General features: G+C 37.2%; 1 protein-coding gene and 1 pseudogene across 1 annotated transcript in view; one reads left to right on the top strand and one right to left on the bottom strand.

Annotated features, from left to right (window-relative positions):
• The window catches only part of MSH3 (mutS homolog 3), a 228,702-nt gene that overhangs the window by 87,986 nt on the left and 121,710 nt on the right, over positions 1-19,006 (top strand). Inside the window, exon 12 of the mRNA XM_064376090.1 lies at positions 1,544-1,653. Within this exon, the coding sequence (XP_064232160.1) occupies positions 1,544-1,653 (110 nt within the window). The remainder of the gene's footprint in view (positions 1-1,543; positions 1,654-19,006) is intronic.
• On the bottom strand, positions 3,388-3,870 carry LOC105730760 (S-phase kinase-associated protein 1-like; annotated as a pseudogene).

Below are 19,006 nucleotides of genomic sequence, written 5' to 3' on the forward strand. Positions count from 1 at the left end.
AGTCTGTTCTGCTGTGCTGAATTCAGACATATTTTTCTTCAGTAACATTTTTATCTTGTCATCATCTAAAAGCTGAGAATCTATCCTGCAGGTCTCACTCATCAACTCTGTAGCCATCTCCATGATAGGAAGCAAGTAGTAGGAATCAAGGGGCATTTCTTGGCTGAAGGAGTGCTCAGTCAGCTTGCAGCCAGCCCTGGCATTGTAAGCGTTCCTTGCTTCTGCCTCATCTTCTCTGTTCAAATCCTACTACAACAGAGTCAGTTCTGAAATCAAATTCTTAAGGCAAAAATTATCTAGAATTAAAATACCCTTTAAAATTCCTTCCTTTGTTGGGCCTTGCACCATTTTAGAAGGAGAAGCTAAGAATTAACATCTGCTTGTCTTTGTACCTCAACTGCCCCCCCCAACCCCTTTCTAAGGAGCAATGGAAAGAGGTGAAAGGTGGGGGCTGGGTGTCAGCAAGAACAAAAGATATGATAGGACAGGTCTCTCTCTCACCCCTCTTGTCTGAGCCTGCTTCTCCACTAGTATCAGGGAATTGTCCTCCTCATGGGACCCTTTACCCCACTCAGGCCAGTCAGGCTCTGGTCTCAGGAACATATAGTGCTGCTGCTGATCTGGACTGTCCTCCCCTGTCTGCTGTGCCTGTCCAGCCCATCCTCAGAGGAACCTTTCTGACCTTGTACCTTCTCTGTGCTCTCTGCATTGAACTCTTGAGACCTGAGAGCTTATGTCACACTTTTTTTAGTTGATTCCTGGCAGGTGGCGTTGTATCCTAATTATGAGTCTTTTTCCATCTTGGCTATAAGCACCCTGAGGGTGGGACCATGTCCTTGCTATGTTCAGCACATAGAAGGTACTCTGGAAGTAGCTACTTACAGAGGAGAAGGAATGAAGAAAAGACCAAAAAACCCAACTTAAGTGGAAACAGCCATTTTAGTTCTCAAGATTTAAATATCTCAGTGGGCTTTGTAATACTGTGAAAACTTGGTTAAAAGTAACTATCTCTAGTTAATTGTTATTTTTTTTAAGACCCAAATTTTAAGTGGCAAAAGCAAACTCTTCTAGGGATTTAGTAAAACAGACTAAAATTCCTTCCTGGGTAAATACCTAGAGTGCAGTGCAGGTTCATATATGTCTCTAGCACCTTGTTCAGTGTTGTCATGAGCGCATTGGTCTATAAAATGGTAACTGTGAAATACCAAAGGAAAATTAAGTCATCTTCAATATATTGTAGTTCTTAAGATAGGAAAGTATGCAATTATATTTTAAAGATGCTTAGATAAGTGTACATTTCAAAAGAATCTTCTGAATAATTTATTTGTAGATAACCAAAAACTACAAATGATCCCTTGTCTGTGTAAAATGTCAGTACTTCTTTCTGTATGTATTTATTCATCTGTCAAACATTAAATGAACACCTCTTATGTGCCACACATTGTGCTAGGAATATATGACATTTAGAATCGGAGTATATGAAATAATAATTTGGGACAAATAATTGTCTAGTTAATAAAACTTGTTTTCTGGTCTTTCTTAGACTGATATGAAAACCAAAGGAAGTTTGCTTTGGGTTTTAGACCACACTAAAACTTCATTTGGGAGACGGAAGTTAAAGAAGTGGGTGACCCAGCCACTCCTTAAATTAAGGTAAAAGGAATTCTTTTTTTGGTGTTTAATCTGAAAGTATAAAATTGTGAAATTAAAGGCATCTGAAAACTAAGGTTACCATTGTTTAAAAGAACACAGTTTTAAATTGGGGAACATTTTATTTTATAAGTGAGCAATAGACTGGCTATCTAGTATTAGGATTTTTTCCCTCATTCTCACGAATGAGCCTGCTTGCAGATCGGCAGACATAAGGCATTGTCCAAGGATAAGGAGTAAAGATGGGCAGGTGCCTTTTGTGGAGGGCTTTGAAGGCTAGACTGAGGAGTTGATAGCCAGAGAGAGTTCATTCAGTGATTCTGAGCTTGGGGCTGATATGATCGGGGCTGATATGATCAGAGCTGAGCTTTGTGCAGAATGGGACTAAGTGGTAGTAGTGGTCGGGTCAAGTTAGTAAGTTCATGGAGAGGTGCTGAGGACCTGAGCTACATCAGTAACAGCAAGGAGTCCAAAAGAAGGGTCAGGTGTGAAATGCTTATAACAGTAGAGTGAGTAAACAAGGAGCTCCCTAAGGGAAGGTACTTGAATCCAGTTCCTAACATACAGTGATTTCCAAGGTTGTTTGCACATTGGAATCACCTGGGATGCTTCACAAAACACTGATGCCTGTGTCCAGCCCCCTAGATTGTGATTTAACTGGTCTCTAGCATGACCAGGGAGTTGAGATTTAAATTTGACACAGATGATTCTGATATGCAGATAAATTTGGAAATTCTGACCTAGAACAGTGCTGGCACTTAGTAGAAGCCCAGTTAATTTTTATTAAATGAAAGCTGTTACTTATTGAGACATTCTATTTACTGGTGTTTAATACTCAAAATCACCCTCTGAGATAGGCCCTTGAACTGAGGAAACAGATTCAGAGAGCTTCACTAACTTGCTTAGTGTTTCACAGCTGATAGAGGTAAATATCAGATTTAAAACCAGCATTGACTCCAGGGACCCTAGCAAGAACTAGCCATTGTCCTGAATAGTTATACCTCTGGCTAGACCAGAGTGAATATGATGTGCTGGTGAAAAGAACTGCTATGTGTTGTCTCTGTCAACGGAGTGAGTCACTCCCACTAATCCTCAGTGTTCTCACCTTTGACATGGTGGAACACCTCATCACAGCGTTGCTGTAAGGAATAAAATTCTGAGCTCTTTATCTAATACCACACAGTGTGCTAGGAGCTTTATGAGCATTGTCTCTTTTAAACTACACAGCAGCCTCACTAAGCAGATGCTGTTATTAGCCCCATGTTACTCTGTGATTAATAAATAGTCACTATCTTCAATAAAGGATTGTGGACGTTAACATTGGTCATAAGCTTGAAAACATTGTTTCGGGTTTTGTTGTTGTTTTTTTTTCTTTTGCAAGTTGTTTTATTTACAATGCCAACTTTAAAAGGTCAGTAAAGTTAACTGGACAATAATCTAGGCAGTTGTCACTTTACAAAAAAGAGAGAAAGCCCAAAATGCCATTTTCTACAGAGAACCTGCAGTACAGTTTTATTCAGAGCAAAGAAAAAAAACTTGATCATACTATGAGAAACTCAGCCATAGGTTTGGAATCTGTACTCTAACTACACATTTATTGGGGACAATATTCTGTTCATGTGATTGATTTGCTGCTGCATTTCTCTCCTCTTTGTCTGATATTAACAATTATAAACAGAGCAGGGCAGCTAGTATTTGTAACATTTCTTACAGTGTGACAGCGTCAACTACAACATTTCACTTTTCTTCACACAGCTGGTTCTCTTGGCATACCTGGGCTTCCTCTTCTTCAGTAAAGTCATTTTTGAAATGGGAAGTCTTACGAATCTTCTCAGGACTTTTCTCCTTGATCGTATTGGCAACAGTCTTCCATGTAACATCAAGCAAACCTTTGATGTTTAAGTAGTTTGCAGCCAGAAGAAGTACAAAAAGTGTTCCTTGGTCGACTTTCAGGAATTCTTGGTCCTAAGGAGGGATCTCCTCTATTCGTTTTCTTTGTTCGTCTCATCCTTGGGAGGAGAAGGGCCATTTTTGTGGTGGGTGCACCACTGAATGACCTGTTAAAAATATTGCTACATTAACATTTGGTAGAGCAGCTGCGTCATTATCTCTATCATCCATTCTCAAATCTTCCAACATGGTCTTGATAGTCACAGATTGTTTGGCAATTTCCAGATCAAATATCTCCCCATCAGAACTCTGCACCTTAATTGATGGCATGGTGTTCGATCTTAAGGAGAACACTGGCCAGAGGCTGATTGAGCAGGGCGCCGTCAGCAAAAAAGAGGAAGGCAGAGGACAAGGACACTCAGGACACTGTTTTGATGATGATAATTACCAAATCTTTTCAAATTTAGTGGGTCACTGCAATTTCTTTTCTTAACCATAAAGACCTTAAGACACGGGAAACTGATGAGGTAAAGAAGAAATCCTGAAAATGGAAATATCTCCCTTAGTTCAGCATTCTGATGAAATAAGCAGACCTTGTAGAGCAAACGCAGGCAAGATGGCTTTCTGTAAGGGAGGTAGCATTGTGGCTGCTGGAAAGACATCTGCTTAAACATCTACTACAGTTCTTACTGTGTTTTTGCTTGCTTATTTCTGCAGAAACAGACTCACTAGCAGACTTTTCCATGTAAATTGAAATAAAATTATTTATTTCCAATGTTAAATTTCCTTTTTTTGTAGGTACCCAGGATTAATTTGAGATAAATCCAGTAGACCATGTTGTCTGCTGTTAGGGGCTGAATCATGTATCTCTGGGGATCCTACCTTCCCAGAAAGGCAGAGAGAAACATGCCAGGCATTCAACACTGATGTTTTCAAGTATGAACTTTCTGCTGACCTAACATTGATGCTAGCCAAAAACAAACACACAAAACTTTTCTTTGCTCTTTTATTTTAGGTCATGGTTTTCAAACTTTTATCATCCTAATCCATTGAATCTATTTCAAAAGAATTCCAGTTTAATTTTAATGGCACCTGCAACCTATTCCAAACAAATACCTGGAGAGAATCTGCTGATTAGTCAGTGGCTTAGCTATATAATTAGTCATGCACCGCAGGACAACATTTTGGTCCTTGGGGGACTGCATATACAGAGGTGTTTTCCATGTTTAGAAATGTTTAGACATGCAAATACTTAACATTATATATTACAGTAGCCTACAGTATTTAATACAGTAACATGCTGTCGAGGTTTTAGCATAGGAGCAGTACACTGTACCATATAGCCTAGCCTAGGTGTACAGTGGGCTATACTATCTAATTTTATGTAACTCTATACTCTGTAATGGTCATAGAATGATAAAATTGCCTAATGATGCATTTTGCAGAATGTATTCCTATCATTAAGTGAGGCATGATGGTGTTGTTGTTTATACTAATAAGTACCATGCTGATCACATTAGTGGCTCATCCAGACTAATATTCTGTCTCTGACATTAACAGCCAAAGGTTAGTTTAGGGTCTGGTTTTCTTCCATAGTGAAGTCATAGAACAAATAATGGATGACAAGGGAATTTAGCAAAATAATGCAGATCTCCCCAAGTTCTGCAAGATCCCGTTGTCAGTCATCCATGAATTCTCCTAAATCCCTTAAGCTCCTCTTTGTATTTTTACCTTGTTCTTGCTCTTAAGGGCAAACATATAGTTCATGAGTCTAGGACCAGGCATTCAAGTTTCAGAGGACTTTCCACTCCCATCACCTTTTGTTCTATAAAATGGCCTCTTTGGTGCAGAATTTTACTAGTGACTTTTAGAAAGTAAAAATGTTTTTTACTTTATACCTATTGACTGATTCAAAGAGGTCACTTAGATTATTGATACTAGATTTTACTTTATTGGTATCACATTAGTGTTTATAAATAGGTTATTTTTTTATGTATTGTCACCTATAGTTTTTATCAGTTCTGCTAATTTTAGGAAAGAAGATTCTTCAATGTAGTTTTTTTATTTTTTCTTAAATAAATGAATGCTGCATTGGGATGCCATTAGTCTTAAAGCCTTTTAAAATTAAATAGATTATATTGAATTCATTTTTTTGAGGTTCTATCTTTGGACTTTACTTTCAGTTGTTACAGTCTTGTCAATCTTTTATTTATACACACACACACACACACATCCCCCCCTCATATGTATGCCATTGGTTTTGTCAAAAAGTCTGAAAATGCAAATTCTGCTTGTAAATATTGGTAGAGGAGGAAAAAAGAAAACCATGAGATGAGTCTATGTACCAGATTCATCAGTGGGATATATGGGATGAGTCTCTAAAATGGTGAGTTAGGCAAAATAATTAGTTTCCAAGGCAGATTTTTTTTTAATCTTAGAGGTATTCCACTTTCAGTAGCAAACTATGTATTTTAAAAATAAACAAAAAGAAATTTAGTTTTTTTTCCATGAGTACCTCTTCTTCTACCTGTACCTTAATTTTCTTTAATTAAAAAAATTTATAAAGTTTTATCTTTAATTGACAAATAACTATATATATTCATATTAGGGTTCTCTGGAGGGAGAGGACTATTAGGATAGATGTATATATGAGAGGAATTTTATTAAGGACTTACATGATCACAAGGTGAAGCCATCTGCAAGCTCAGGGGCAAGGAAGCCAGTCTGAGTCCCAAAACCTCAAAAGTAGGGAAGCCAACAGTGCAGCCTTCAGTTTGTCGCTGAAGGGCAGAGAGCCCCTGGCAAAACACTGGGGTAGGTCCAAGTGTCTAAAAGCTGAAGATCTGAGAGTCTGATGTTTGAGGGCAGGAAGCATCCCACACGGGAGAAAGACAGAGGCCACAAGACTCATCTAGTCTAGTCGTTCCACATTTCCTCTGTCTGCTTTTATCTTAGCTGTGCTGGCAGCTGACTAGATGGTGGTGCCCACCCAGATTGAGTGTAGATCTGCCTCTCCCAGTCCACTGATTCAAATGTTAATCTCCTTTGCCAACACCCTCACAGACACACCCAGGAACAATACTTTGCATCCTTCAACCCAGTCAAGTTGACACTCAGTATTAACCATCACAATATTTGTGGGGTACAGTGTGATATTTCATTCCATATATACATTATAGAATGATCAAAGGCTAATTAATGTGTCTGTTCCCTCAAATATTTATTATTTCTTTTGGTGAGAACATTTAAAATCATTAAAAACATTTTAGCTATTTTGACACATATATAATGCATTAACTGTAGTCACCATACTATGCAATAGATCACCAGAACTTGTTCTTCTTGTCTAACCAAAACTTTGCCTCAGCTGACCCCCAACCTCTGATAACCACCAATCTGCTCTCTACTTTTATGAGTTTGACTTCATCAGATTTTACACATAAGTGAGATCATATGGTATTTCTCTGTCTGTGCCTGGCCTATTTCACTTTGCATTATGACCTCTAGGTTCATCCATACTGTCAAAAATGACAGAATTTCCTGCTTTTTTTTTTTTTTGAGACTGAATAGTATTCGTGTGTGTGTGTGTGTGTGTGTGTGTATCACATTTTAAAAATCTATTCATCTATCGATGGACACTTCGATTGTTTCCATATCTTGACAATTATGAGTAATGTGGCAGCGAACATGAGAGTTCAGATGTCTCTTGAACATACTGATTTCAATTCCTTTGGATATATACCCAGAAATGGAATTACTGGATCATATGGTAATTCTCTTTTTAGTTTTTTGAGGAACTTCCATACTGTTTTGCAAAGTGACTGTACTGATTTATAATACCACCAACAGTGGACAAGTGTTCCCCTTTCTCCACATCTTTACCCATACTTGTTATCTTTCATCTTCTTGATAGTAACTAATCCAAAAGGAGTGAGGTGACATCTCATTGTGGTTTTAATTTGCATTTCTCTGATTAGAGATGCTGAGCATTGTTTTATGTATCTATTGGCCATTTGTGTATCTTTTGAAAAATGTTTATTCAGGTCTTTTGCCCATTTTTAAATAGGGTTATTTGTTTTCTTGTTATTGAGTAATTTGAGTTCCCTGTATATTTGGGATATTAACCCCTTATCCAGTGTTCGATTTGCAAATATTTTCTCCCAGTCTCTGGATTGACTGTTTACTCTGTCCATTGTTTCCTTTGCTGTGCAGGAGATCTTTAGTTTGATGTAATCCCATTTGTCTTTTGCTTTTGTTGTCTATGGTTTGGTTCCTGAGCATCCCAAAGCCTTTTCACATAGTCTTTGTACTTCGTGGTCTCTCTATGTAGAATATTCTTCTGTTTCTTTTTAATCTTTGCAGGGTTAACTGCTTATACTTGAGGTCTTAGCTTAAAACGTTATATTAATATCTTTGGAGAGGTTTTATTTGACCTCCTAATCTAAATTATGTTCCTTGTACACTTAATGATAGCATATAGGGTTTATCATGATTTGATTATTATCTGTGTTTACTTAATATGTATGGGGGTCTTACATTATCTGTACAAGGGGTCTTCAAAAAGTTCATGGAAAATGCATATTATGAAAAAGCTTTGCATAGATTTCAAAAATTTTTGGCACCAAAATAAACTCATACTAACTTGTTATAGCATGTCTGAATAGGAAGTAGTTTGAGGCATTAAAAGGGACAAGATATCAGTTTGAAAAGAGCTTCTATCAGAACAACGTGAATTCTGCTAAAAATTAAAGCAAGACAAACATCATATTTGTGGTGAAGCTTGGATGGAAGAGTGATGAAATCATTAATGCTTTATGAAAAGTTTCATGAGACCTCAGAAATAACACTGCACATCCACAGACATCTGCTCTTTGACAGACCTGATACAGACAAGCAATGGGGAAAAGATTCTCTATTTAATAAATGTTGCTGGGAAAATTGGCTAGCTGGAGGCTGAAAGTCCAAGATCAAGGCATCAGTAGGGTTGATTCCTTATGAGGCCTTTCAGGGAGAATCTGTTCTGGTCCTCTCTCCTAGCTACTGGTGGTTTGCTGGCACTCTTTGGCTTTCCTTGGCTTGTAGATGTATCTCCTTGATCTCTGCCTTCATGGTTACATGGTGTGCTTGCTGTATGCATGTCTCTTCACATAGTGTTTTTTAATAAGGACATAGTCATATTGGATTAGGGATTTACCTTACTGTAGAATGACCTCATCTTGATAATTACATCTACAATGACCTTATTTCCAAATAAGATAACATTTTGAGGTAGTGGGATAAGGGCTTCAGCATATCTTTTTGGGGGTACACAATTCAACCCAAAACAGATAGGCCCATTGTTTCCAAATTTTCTTCCTTTTGGCACAGGTGGACTGATTGTACCCATCTCTTTACTAGAAACAAGTGTTTTGATTATTATTTAAATGTTCTGCACATTTGTTCAACATCTGATGTGAATTTTGTAAAATTGCCAATCTTGCGCAAGTTTGTGTTTGTAGTACAGTTCTCTGAAAAGTTATTCTCTTATTTTTGACAAATATCCTGGACTGTATCTGTCCAAGTGAAGATATATATATATATATATATATGCGCAAAGTGTTAGATTATTTTTATAAATGAAAGAGAAACATTTGTATATATTTAAAAATAGAAGAAAATGACTTGGAAGAAACGAGCAGAGGCCTGAATCTAAGATTCCAAGAAGGAAAAGTAGCCAAGGTGGGAAGGGGAAAGAGCTGAGGAGTAAAAGGTAAGATGTGTTACTCTGTGAACATGTCTCTGTATAGGACAAGTAGAGGACTTAAAGCTCTGAGGGATCCAGGGAATAAAAAGAAAATGTCAGGTTAGGGAACTAATCTCTGTCCTTTATTTTTTAATCTATTTTTTTCCAACTATCTTCAGAGATAGTTATTCTATTTTAGAGATAAGAAAAAGTAAGACTCAGTTTTTCCAAAGTCGTCCAGCCAAGCACATAGGGGTCCTTGCAAAGTTTTAGAGTTAATGATACTTCAGCTTGAGTTCTGATTCCCTCTTTTGTCACTTTGGAGAAGTTACGCATTTGGATATAGCTCAGTTTTTTCACTTATAAAGTGGGAATTAACTACTTACCTCATTGTGTTGTTGGGAGGACCAAATGAGACAGTATATGTAACAGGATTAGTGTAGTTTGTCATATCAATTTTTGGTCAAGAAGATAGCTGTGGTCTTTAGAATACTAAAAAACTGGAAGCAGCCTAATTATTAATAGGGAAAGGAAAAATAAATGATCTGGTTATATACTGGAATATTATACAGCAGTTAAAATGAATGACTTAAGTCTACATGTATCAACATGGATGAATGTCAAAAAAACAATGTTGTAAAAAAACACGATGTATTGTTTATATATCACTTTTTAAAATTTTGTTACACAATATCCTGTTTAGAAGTTCAAATAGAAGTGATGTTTTTCTTGTCACATAGGCAGTCAGGACAATGATAACTTCTGGGAAATTAGGAAAGGGATAGAGATACAGGTAGGCTGACGTTTTACATGTAAATTTACAATACTTTATTTTTTAAAAATTATACAGAAAATATATACACATGAATTTTTTCTATTGTACTGCTATTGGACCTTCACTCTCATCATAATCAGGTGAAAGTGAGACCCATGCACATCTGTCTAGAAAGCCCATGTTGAACTTGAGAGAGTGTTTTCTACCACATCTTGCATTAGGAAGACAGAAGACAGTTACCAGATAACCAAACCTTCCAGGGATGACAGGGAGGAGGCTGGGTGCTTATGCTGTCAATTTCCAGGATCTGCCCAGGTCAGTTCTTCTCCTGAAGCTAGTACTTGCCTGTGTTTTCTTTTGCCTGTAGCTACTATCAGGAATGAAGGAAGACTTTGCAAGGACTGCTGGTGAATAGGTAGAGTCTTTTTGTGTGCCCTCTCAAAATAATATAACCATGAACAATTGAGGAATGTCTTTTGTGGTCCCTTTTATTTAATGCTGTAAACTTGACTAAATTCTGGGAGTTGAGGAGGCTCAATCTCACATTGTGATTGACTAAGTACACGCTAATGTGTTACACAAAAGGCAATGCATTGGTTAGGGAAGCTAGCTGGTAACAGAAGGACCCCAAAAAGTCTAATGGCTCAAATGGAGTGAAAGTTAATTTCTTCTTTTTTTTTCCTTTGCATAAGCAATCCATGGCCTTTCTAGATTGGGGGTGAGGTGGCCTTTCCAGATTGGGGGTGAGATGAGGCTCTCATCACATAGGCAATTAGGAACCCCAGAGGCTCTTCAGTCTTAAACATTAGCTTAGAACGTCGTCTTGGGAATTGATATCCCCCCAGTGGAAGGAGAAAGAACAGGGAAGATACATGTTTATGATTTTTATGTGAGGTAGGCCTTGCATTGGCACATAGCTCTTCTGCTTGAATCTGATTAAAAGCAGAAGAACGCATTCTGATGGTCATACCTTACTGCACCGGAGCTAACAAATGTCTGCTTGTTTTTCAAGGAATAAGAAAAAATGTTTGGTGAATGCCTAGCAGTCTGTTGCCAGAGATGGCTTTTGTTGTTTTAATTCAATTGTACGTTCTTCTTAGCATTTAAAAAATTATTTGAACTTTTGAACAGGCAGTATCTTCACATACTTTCAAAGTTTAAAAATGTGAAAAGTTACACAGTAAAATGTTTGCTTATCATTCCTGCCCCACATCTGCCCAGTCCCACTAGGTAATCATGGTTATTTGTTGTGTATACTTCCAGAAATCTTTAGCTTAAAAAAGCAAATATGAATTATATGTATGTATGTCTGTATATATATGTATATATATTTGAAATCTCTTTCTCCCTTACTGCATAGATGGAGCCATAATATACCCAGTGCTTTGTACTTGGCTGTTTTCCCTTAGCAGTATAAGATAGTTTTTTTAAATTATGTATTATTCAGTCTCAATGACAAAGTGGTGTTCCCAGCCTCAAGGAATTTCTAGTCTAATCTGTTCAAGGTATAATCTACTAGTAAGGAGAAGGAGATAAAAGTAGCGGAAGGTTTTGTACCAAAAATCAAATACTTACCTGTTAACTCTGTAACTCAATACCACAATTAGGACAAATGAATAATACCTTTATAAGTTAAATTAAATTTTTAGAAAACTGCTCAAGGAAATTCAGCATGCTAATTCTTAACATTTAAATCACATAAAAATTAAGGTAATAGAAGATGGTTCATGTTAGGAAATAGGTCTTTGACTGCATTTTTGCATGGCTTTCTAATGCACTAAGTACATTTTAGTGGTCAATGTATTCTACATTAAATGGCTTTTGTTTTGGTAAACCCATATGTTTGGAGTATTAATGGTTGTGTTTCTAATTTATTACCTTGACCCAAATGATGAAGTAATAGAATGTTACATATTTCCTTCTACTTAACATTTGCTTTGTATTAACAAAACTGAACATTACTTTTAACTCTGGAACTTATTAAAATGAACTACACTGGGAAGCCCTACGTATTATTTGTGGTTTCCCATGTTCCGTGAGCTGCCAACAGGGTGTTCACCTGCAGTAACTCTGGTTTACTCAGCTCCCGGGGATGCATTGCTGCTTGGAAATGGGAAGAGAGAGTAGTAGGTGGTGCGCATTTGAGAGCTGTGTTTGGTTGGGACTGACCTCGTGCCTCTTTCCTCTGCTGGGTTGAATGAGAGTTGAAAGGAGGAACTGCTGCTGCTAAGAAGAAAATGAACCCAAGTGCTTCTCACCCAAATATCTGCCCCAACTGCCAGTGCATAGGGATTAGCTAACATCTAGGAACTTTTAGCTGGCCTCTGCTTTGTTCTTCCACATCAGGACCCCTTCAGTGAGCTCTAGACCTGCATAAATTACCTGCAGCAAATGGCAGCTTTCATTTGGGCCGAGAGGGAGGAATATTGGAGAGAATGAGGATAAGGAGATAAATATCTTTTCTTTTTTGGCCTTTTCTGCTTTATCTTTCTCCATCTTTATGCCTTTATTGAGGATTTTTCAAATCTCTCTCTTCAAAAATGCTATAAGAAGACTTTATTTTCTGTGGTTTTAATGTCATAAAATATATCCCTATGTGAAATAACTAAATATGCTGGATCAAGCATAACAAACATCCTTTTAGTATATTGCTGAATCTGTATTTAAAACATAAGGGAAAAACTCAAGGAACAGATTGAAAAAGGAACTGGAAATGAAAGTGAATTGACTGCTGCAGCTGCCCTCTGGACTCTTACAGATCTTAGTAATCAAAAGGATTGGGGTTTAATTGCTTTGTGAGAGACAGGAGACAGGGTCTTGGCTCCATTTAAGGTAGGGAGACTATAGTAATGTGAGATATTCAAAGCACTGTGGTTTCAGTAGAGAGGTGACAAAGAAATATGTTCGACCTATTCTTTTTTTTTTTTTTTTTTTGAGACGGAGTTTCTCTCTTGTTGCCCAGACTGGAGTACAATGGCATGATCTTGGCTCACCAAAGCCTCCACCTCCCGGGTTCAAGGGATTCTCCTGCCTCAGCCTCCCAAGTAACTGGGATAACAGGCATGCGCCACCACAGCTGGCTAATTTTGTATTTTTAATAGAGATGGGGTTTCTCCATATTGGTCAGACTGGTCTCCAACTCCCGACCGCAGTTGATCCACCCCACTCAGCCTCCCAAAGTGCTGGGATTACAAGCATGAGCCACTACACCTGGCCTTGACCTATTCTTACTTAGGGAAAGTGTTTCTAAGAATTCTTAACCACAGGCCCTCCCTCATAGATTTTCAGTTTCAATTTATATTATCTGTGTGGTCTGGCAATTTCCAAGCTGTGAAATTTACTTTAAACAGGCTGATTGTACTCACAGAAATCACTGAGTTAAAAAAAATACAAAAGAGAATAAAATAGATGAGCATGGAAAATAAATACTATCAAAAGGGCTCCGGCTGATTTAAAAAGGAACCACATACAACTCTTTAAAACTGAATGGACTAAAGAACTCATTCATGTAACCAAAAACCATCTCTGCCTCAAAAACTATTGAAATTAAAAAAAATTATTTAAATAAAATAAGAATGGACCTTATACTCCAACAAGAAAGAAAGAAAACAAAACAAAAACAAAAAAACAGTAGATGGGTTAAACAAGAATAGAGGAAATAACTGAAATGCAAGATAATACCTGAAGAAATTACCTGGAATGTAGCATAGAGTGACAGTGTGATAGACGGTGTAAGAGATTGAACTACAGATCCACAATTAGAAAGTGTAACATAATCCTCATCAGATTTCTAATCAGAAAATTAGAAAGAATGGAAAAAAGACAATATTCAAAGAGGTGATAAAGGATAATTTCTCATAATTCATGAAAGATATGAATCCTTGATTTAGAAAGCACAATGAATTCAAAGTGTGATTGAAACAAACAAGAAATCTACATTTTGGTGAATCATGGTGAAACTCCACAACAGTAAATCAGAGATAAAGTCTTACAAAGAGACAGCAAAGAAAGATCACCTGTAAAGCGATGAAAATTACATAATTGATTTGCTTTCTGATTTTTCTAACTGTTCTATTTTTTTTTACTTTTGGTTTCATTTATTATTTATCATTTGGTTTTTCCAATAGTTTGGTAGTTTGTGTGTCTCTTCCTGTTGTCTATTATTTCTGTTGATTCTTACTCATCTAGTTTCTTTTTGTGCTTGGTTGTCATTGTTTATGTACGCTTATGTTATTTGGAAACTTATTTCTAGAAATAGTGAGAGGGCTAGGATGAAGATGCCTTCTCCGAGAGATGATTTTTCTTTCCTTCTGTAAGGTTTCTGGTGGCATTACTGATCTGGGACCATCTTAATTCAAATATGATGCTTAAGATGTTGCAGTCCATCTAAATAACACTAAACAAGATGTCAAGTTCATCCTTATTCTGAGGCCACCTCATTTCACGGCTGATTTTTCTGGCATATCCCTTTAGTACAGCACCAACTTTGACTGCTAGATTATTTCTCTGGGTTCTCACTTTCCTTTAGATTTTCATATAGTCTTGAGTTACCATTTTGTTCTTTAATGTTTTTGTAAACATGGTTTTATGTTTCATTTGGCTTTTAAAATTGTCCTGAGTGGAAGGATGATCTGGAATCTTTTTTGCCACCATTACCACAAGCAGAATTCATATTCATGCTTTTTTTTCAAAGGCTCAAGTTTGTGTCTAAAGTGATAATGAAGAATAAGAGTCAGAAAAGTTTTCTATTTAATATTTTAAAGAGAGTGAATTGTACTTTTTTGGCAACTGTTGCCTTATTGGAACAGGGATGATAAAAATCATTTAAAGCTTAATGTATGATTTACTGTTTGCAGCAATGTAAATATTCAAAGTATCTCTTTTAGGATATAATTGTATAAACAAAGTAATGCTTCTTCATGATCTGTACAGCTTTGAGCATGATATTTGTGGATGGCATAGGGCAGGGTATCCAATCTTTTGGCTTCCCTGGGCCATGTTGGAAGAAGAATTGTCTTGGACCGCACATAAAATACATTCATGTTAATGATAGCTGATGAGCTTAAAAAAAAATCAGAAAAGAATTTCATAATGTTTTAAGGTTTCCGAATTTGCGTTGGGCTGCATTCATTCAAAGCCATCCTGGGCTGTTTGTAGCCTGCAGTTTGCGAGTTGAACAAGCATGGCATAGTGCATCTCATTACCCAACATATTCGTTTGTTTCCCTCCTCTGTCTAGCCACAACTGTTCATTTTACCTCAATATTTCTTAACACTGCATGTTTCCCTCCATTCCCATATTCTCTGTACAAGTCAGGCCTTCAGTGTTGCTTCCCTGGATTTTTGAAATAGCTTTCCCTCTGGTATTCCTGCCACTGTTCTTATGTGCATACATTTTTTTTTTTTTTTTTTTTTTTTTTTTAAAGAGAGAGAGAGAATAGGAAGGAGAAAAAAGGAAGAGAAAGAGAGAGAGAGAGAATGGGGAGGAGGGAGAAAGAAAAGAAAGAGGGAGAGAGAATGGGAGTATTGCTTTCTTGCCCAGGCTAGAATGCAATTTAGTAATGGGTATTGAAAACCTCTTTTATACTGATAATTATACTTAATGATGTAGTCAGGAAGGAATAAGGGAAGAAGATAACAAACAAACAGCCAACCAATATTTAATTTAAACCTATGAAATGCTATGCGATTACTGAGGAGTGATTTACTTCCAATTATATAGTCACCTTTGGAATAGGTGTGAGGTGGTAATGTATGTTTTGTGTATTTGAAGTGGAGAGTACTATAAATATTTATTAAGTTTACTTGTTCCGGGTCTGAGTTCAAGTTTTGAATATCCTTGTTAATTTTCTATCTCGTTGATCTATAGAATCGTTAGCTCTTCTTGTTGCATTGATCCTTTTGCCATTATGTAATGTCATTCCTCGCCTCTTTTGATCTTTGTTGCTTTAAAGTCTACTTTATCAGAGGTGAGAATTGCATCTCCTGCTTTTTGTTTATTAGTTTATTTTTACTCTCTGTTCAATTGGTAAATCTTCCTCCTTCTCTCTGAGTCTTTGTGTATTGTTTCATGTAAGATGGGCCCGGATGCAGCATACCGATGGGTTTTGGCTTTTTATCCAATTAAAATATATATAAGTTTAATACCAGCATTTGATGCTAGCTGGCTGTTTTGCCCATTAGTTGATGTGAATTTTTTATTGTGTTAAAGTTCTTTGCTTTTTGATATATTTTTGGAAAGGCTAATATTGGTTGTTCCTTTATATGTATAGTGCTTCTTTCAGAAGCTCTTGTAAAGCAGGCCTGGTGGTGGTGAACTCTCTAAGTACTTGTTTGTTCGCAAAAGATTTAATTTTTCCTTCGCACATAAAGCTTAGTTTGGCTGGATAGGAAATTCTGGGTTGAAAGTTCTTTTCTTTAAGGATGTTAAATATTGGTCCCCACTCTTTTCTGGCTTGTAGGGTTTCTGCTGAGAGATCTGCTGTAAGTCTGATAGGTTTCCCTTTATGGGTAACCTGAACTTTCTCTCTAGCTGCCCTTAGTATTTTCTCCTTCATTTCAACCCTAATAAATCTGGCAATTATGTGCCTTGGGGTTGGTCTTCTTGAAGAATATCGTTGTGGTGTTCTCTGTATTACCTGGAGTTGAATATTACCCTGCCTTGCCAGGTTGGGAAAATTTTCCTGAATGATATCCTGAAGAGTATTTTCCAACTTGGATTCATTCTCTTCATCACATTCAGGTACACCTATCAAACGTAAATTAGGTCTTTTCACATAGTCCCATATTTCCTGGAGACTTTGCTCATTCCTTTTCATCCTTTTTTCCGCATTCTTGTCTTCTCGTTTCATTTCACTGAGCTGGTCCTCGACTTCTGATATCCTTCCTTCTGCTTGATCAATTCGACTGTTTAAACTTGTGCATGCTTCGCGAAGTTCTCGTATTGTGTTTTTCAGCTCCATCAATTCACTTATATTCTTCTCTAAATTGTCCATTCTCATTAACATTTCGTCAAACCTTTTTTCAAGGTTCTTAGTTTCTTTGCATTGGGTTAGAATAAGTTCTTTTAATTCACAGAAGTTTCTTATCACCCACGTTTGGAAACCTGCTTCTGTTATTGGAACACCCGTGTAATCTATTAAGCCTTGTTCCGTTACTGATGAGGAATTGCAATCCCCTGTAGAGGGAGAGGCATTCTGATTTTGAGTATTCTCTACCTTTTTACGCTGGTTTCTTCCCTTCATTATATATTTGTCCGTCTGTCGTCTTTATAATTACCGACTTTCTAACTGGGTCTCTGACGTCCAACTTGTTGATTCCCTGCGCCGAAATCTGAGCAATCCACTGAGCCGGCCAAAACAGCGGTGTTAAGATTGATGGTGCTTTTCTGCCCGGGAATATCCGGTCTCTGCACCAAGAACTGGCGTGCTAAGGCACCAGCAAAACCGCCACGCCGGCCACAAGAGTCGCCCTGGCGACCCGTGGAGCTCCTCCACTGGGAATCTCGTGGTCCGTGAGCAACTAATATTCGTCTGAAAGTGTGGCGTCCTCTCGTTCTTTGCGCTTTCACTGGGAGGTACGTGCCCGAGCTGCTAATCATCAGCCATCTTGGATCTCTCTCCATGTGCATCCAAACTATTAGCCTTGGATCCCACTCCTGTGGTCACATTTTCAAACCTTCACCCTCCATTTTCCACTAATCTTTTATCGATACTAGCTAATCTTTTACTCGGTAGCTACCCCCAGGAAATCCTCCCTGATCTTAAAACTGCATTTGTTTTGGAGATGCTCCTGGCCTGTGTTCCCATTGTACTTAGATCATAACCCAGTTATAATCTTATTACATTGTTATTATTAATGCTTTTTTAAAAGTTTTACTATTCATCACTAGAGTATAAATTCTTTGTAGACTAGCAAAGCTCTCTTATTAACAATTATAGCCCTAACGTCTACCACTTTGTACAGTTAGTACTTTGTAAGCACTCAGTAATTGTTCATTGAATGTAAGAATGAATGGTGTATGTGAAAGGTGAAGTTGGATAAATCTAATGATGCTTAGATCCTAGGAAAGGGCCTATGGTTCATGTTTCTGAGAGAAAGTTATTTAGACAGTTCGTTTAGCCATTTCACATGACCAGTGTGTTAATGTCTGAATTTAGTTTACTTGTTTTGTGTCATTGTCTTTAAAGCCAAACTTTTCAATAAAACCAAACTAAACAAAAAATACACCCCAGCAGTTTGTATTTCAGCTCCCCACCCCCCACCAGATAACTTTTTAAAAAATATTTTATGTTTGTGGGTACAGAATAAGTATGTATATTAAGGGTATGTGAGAGATTTTGATGCAGGCATACAATATATAACAATCACATCAGAGTAAATGGGATATCCATCACCTCAAGCATTTATCATTTCTGTTACAAATGTTCCCATTATACTCTTTTAGTTACTTTTAAATGTACAATAAATTGTTGGTTGTAGTCATGCTGTTGAACTATCAAATACTAGATCTTATTCAGTATATCTCTAACTGTACAAAATAACCTTAAGTCTGAATTGTAGAGGCATTTTCACAGCAGCAACCAGTCGGTACTGACTCTGCCACTGACAATAGCTGTAGGTCACACTCATTGTTTCTGAGTGACAGCCACACACAGTAGGTACTTATGTTCCCACCTCGTTCATCTTCAAATGTAAAGGACTCCAGTGACACTCACATTTAGTCCTTGGATCTTTGGTAGTAAAGATGAATCTTTGTCATTCCCAGGACCTTGTCTTTTCGTTTGTTTGGTATATGGAATGAAATGACTTAAGTGCCTTTCTTCAGTTATTTAAGTTGTATAGAATTGTAAGATCAACGATAGAATACTATTGGGCATCTTGGAATGGTATCTTTATCATCATCCAGTTGACGGTACTTCTTCTAGTTTTGTTTCCTGTTCTTTTCACCCCATCACTGTCATTAATTGC

Source organism: Aotus nancymaae, unplaced genomic scaffold (assembly GCF_030222135.1).
Source record: "Aotus nancymaae isolate 86718 unplaced genomic scaffold, 86718_ANA_hifiasm-v0.15.2.pri h1tg000014l, whole genome shotgun sequence".
Classification (NCBI taxonomy): domain Eukaryota; kingdom Metazoa; phylum Chordata; class Mammalia; order Primates; family Aotidae; genus Aotus; species Aotus nancymaae.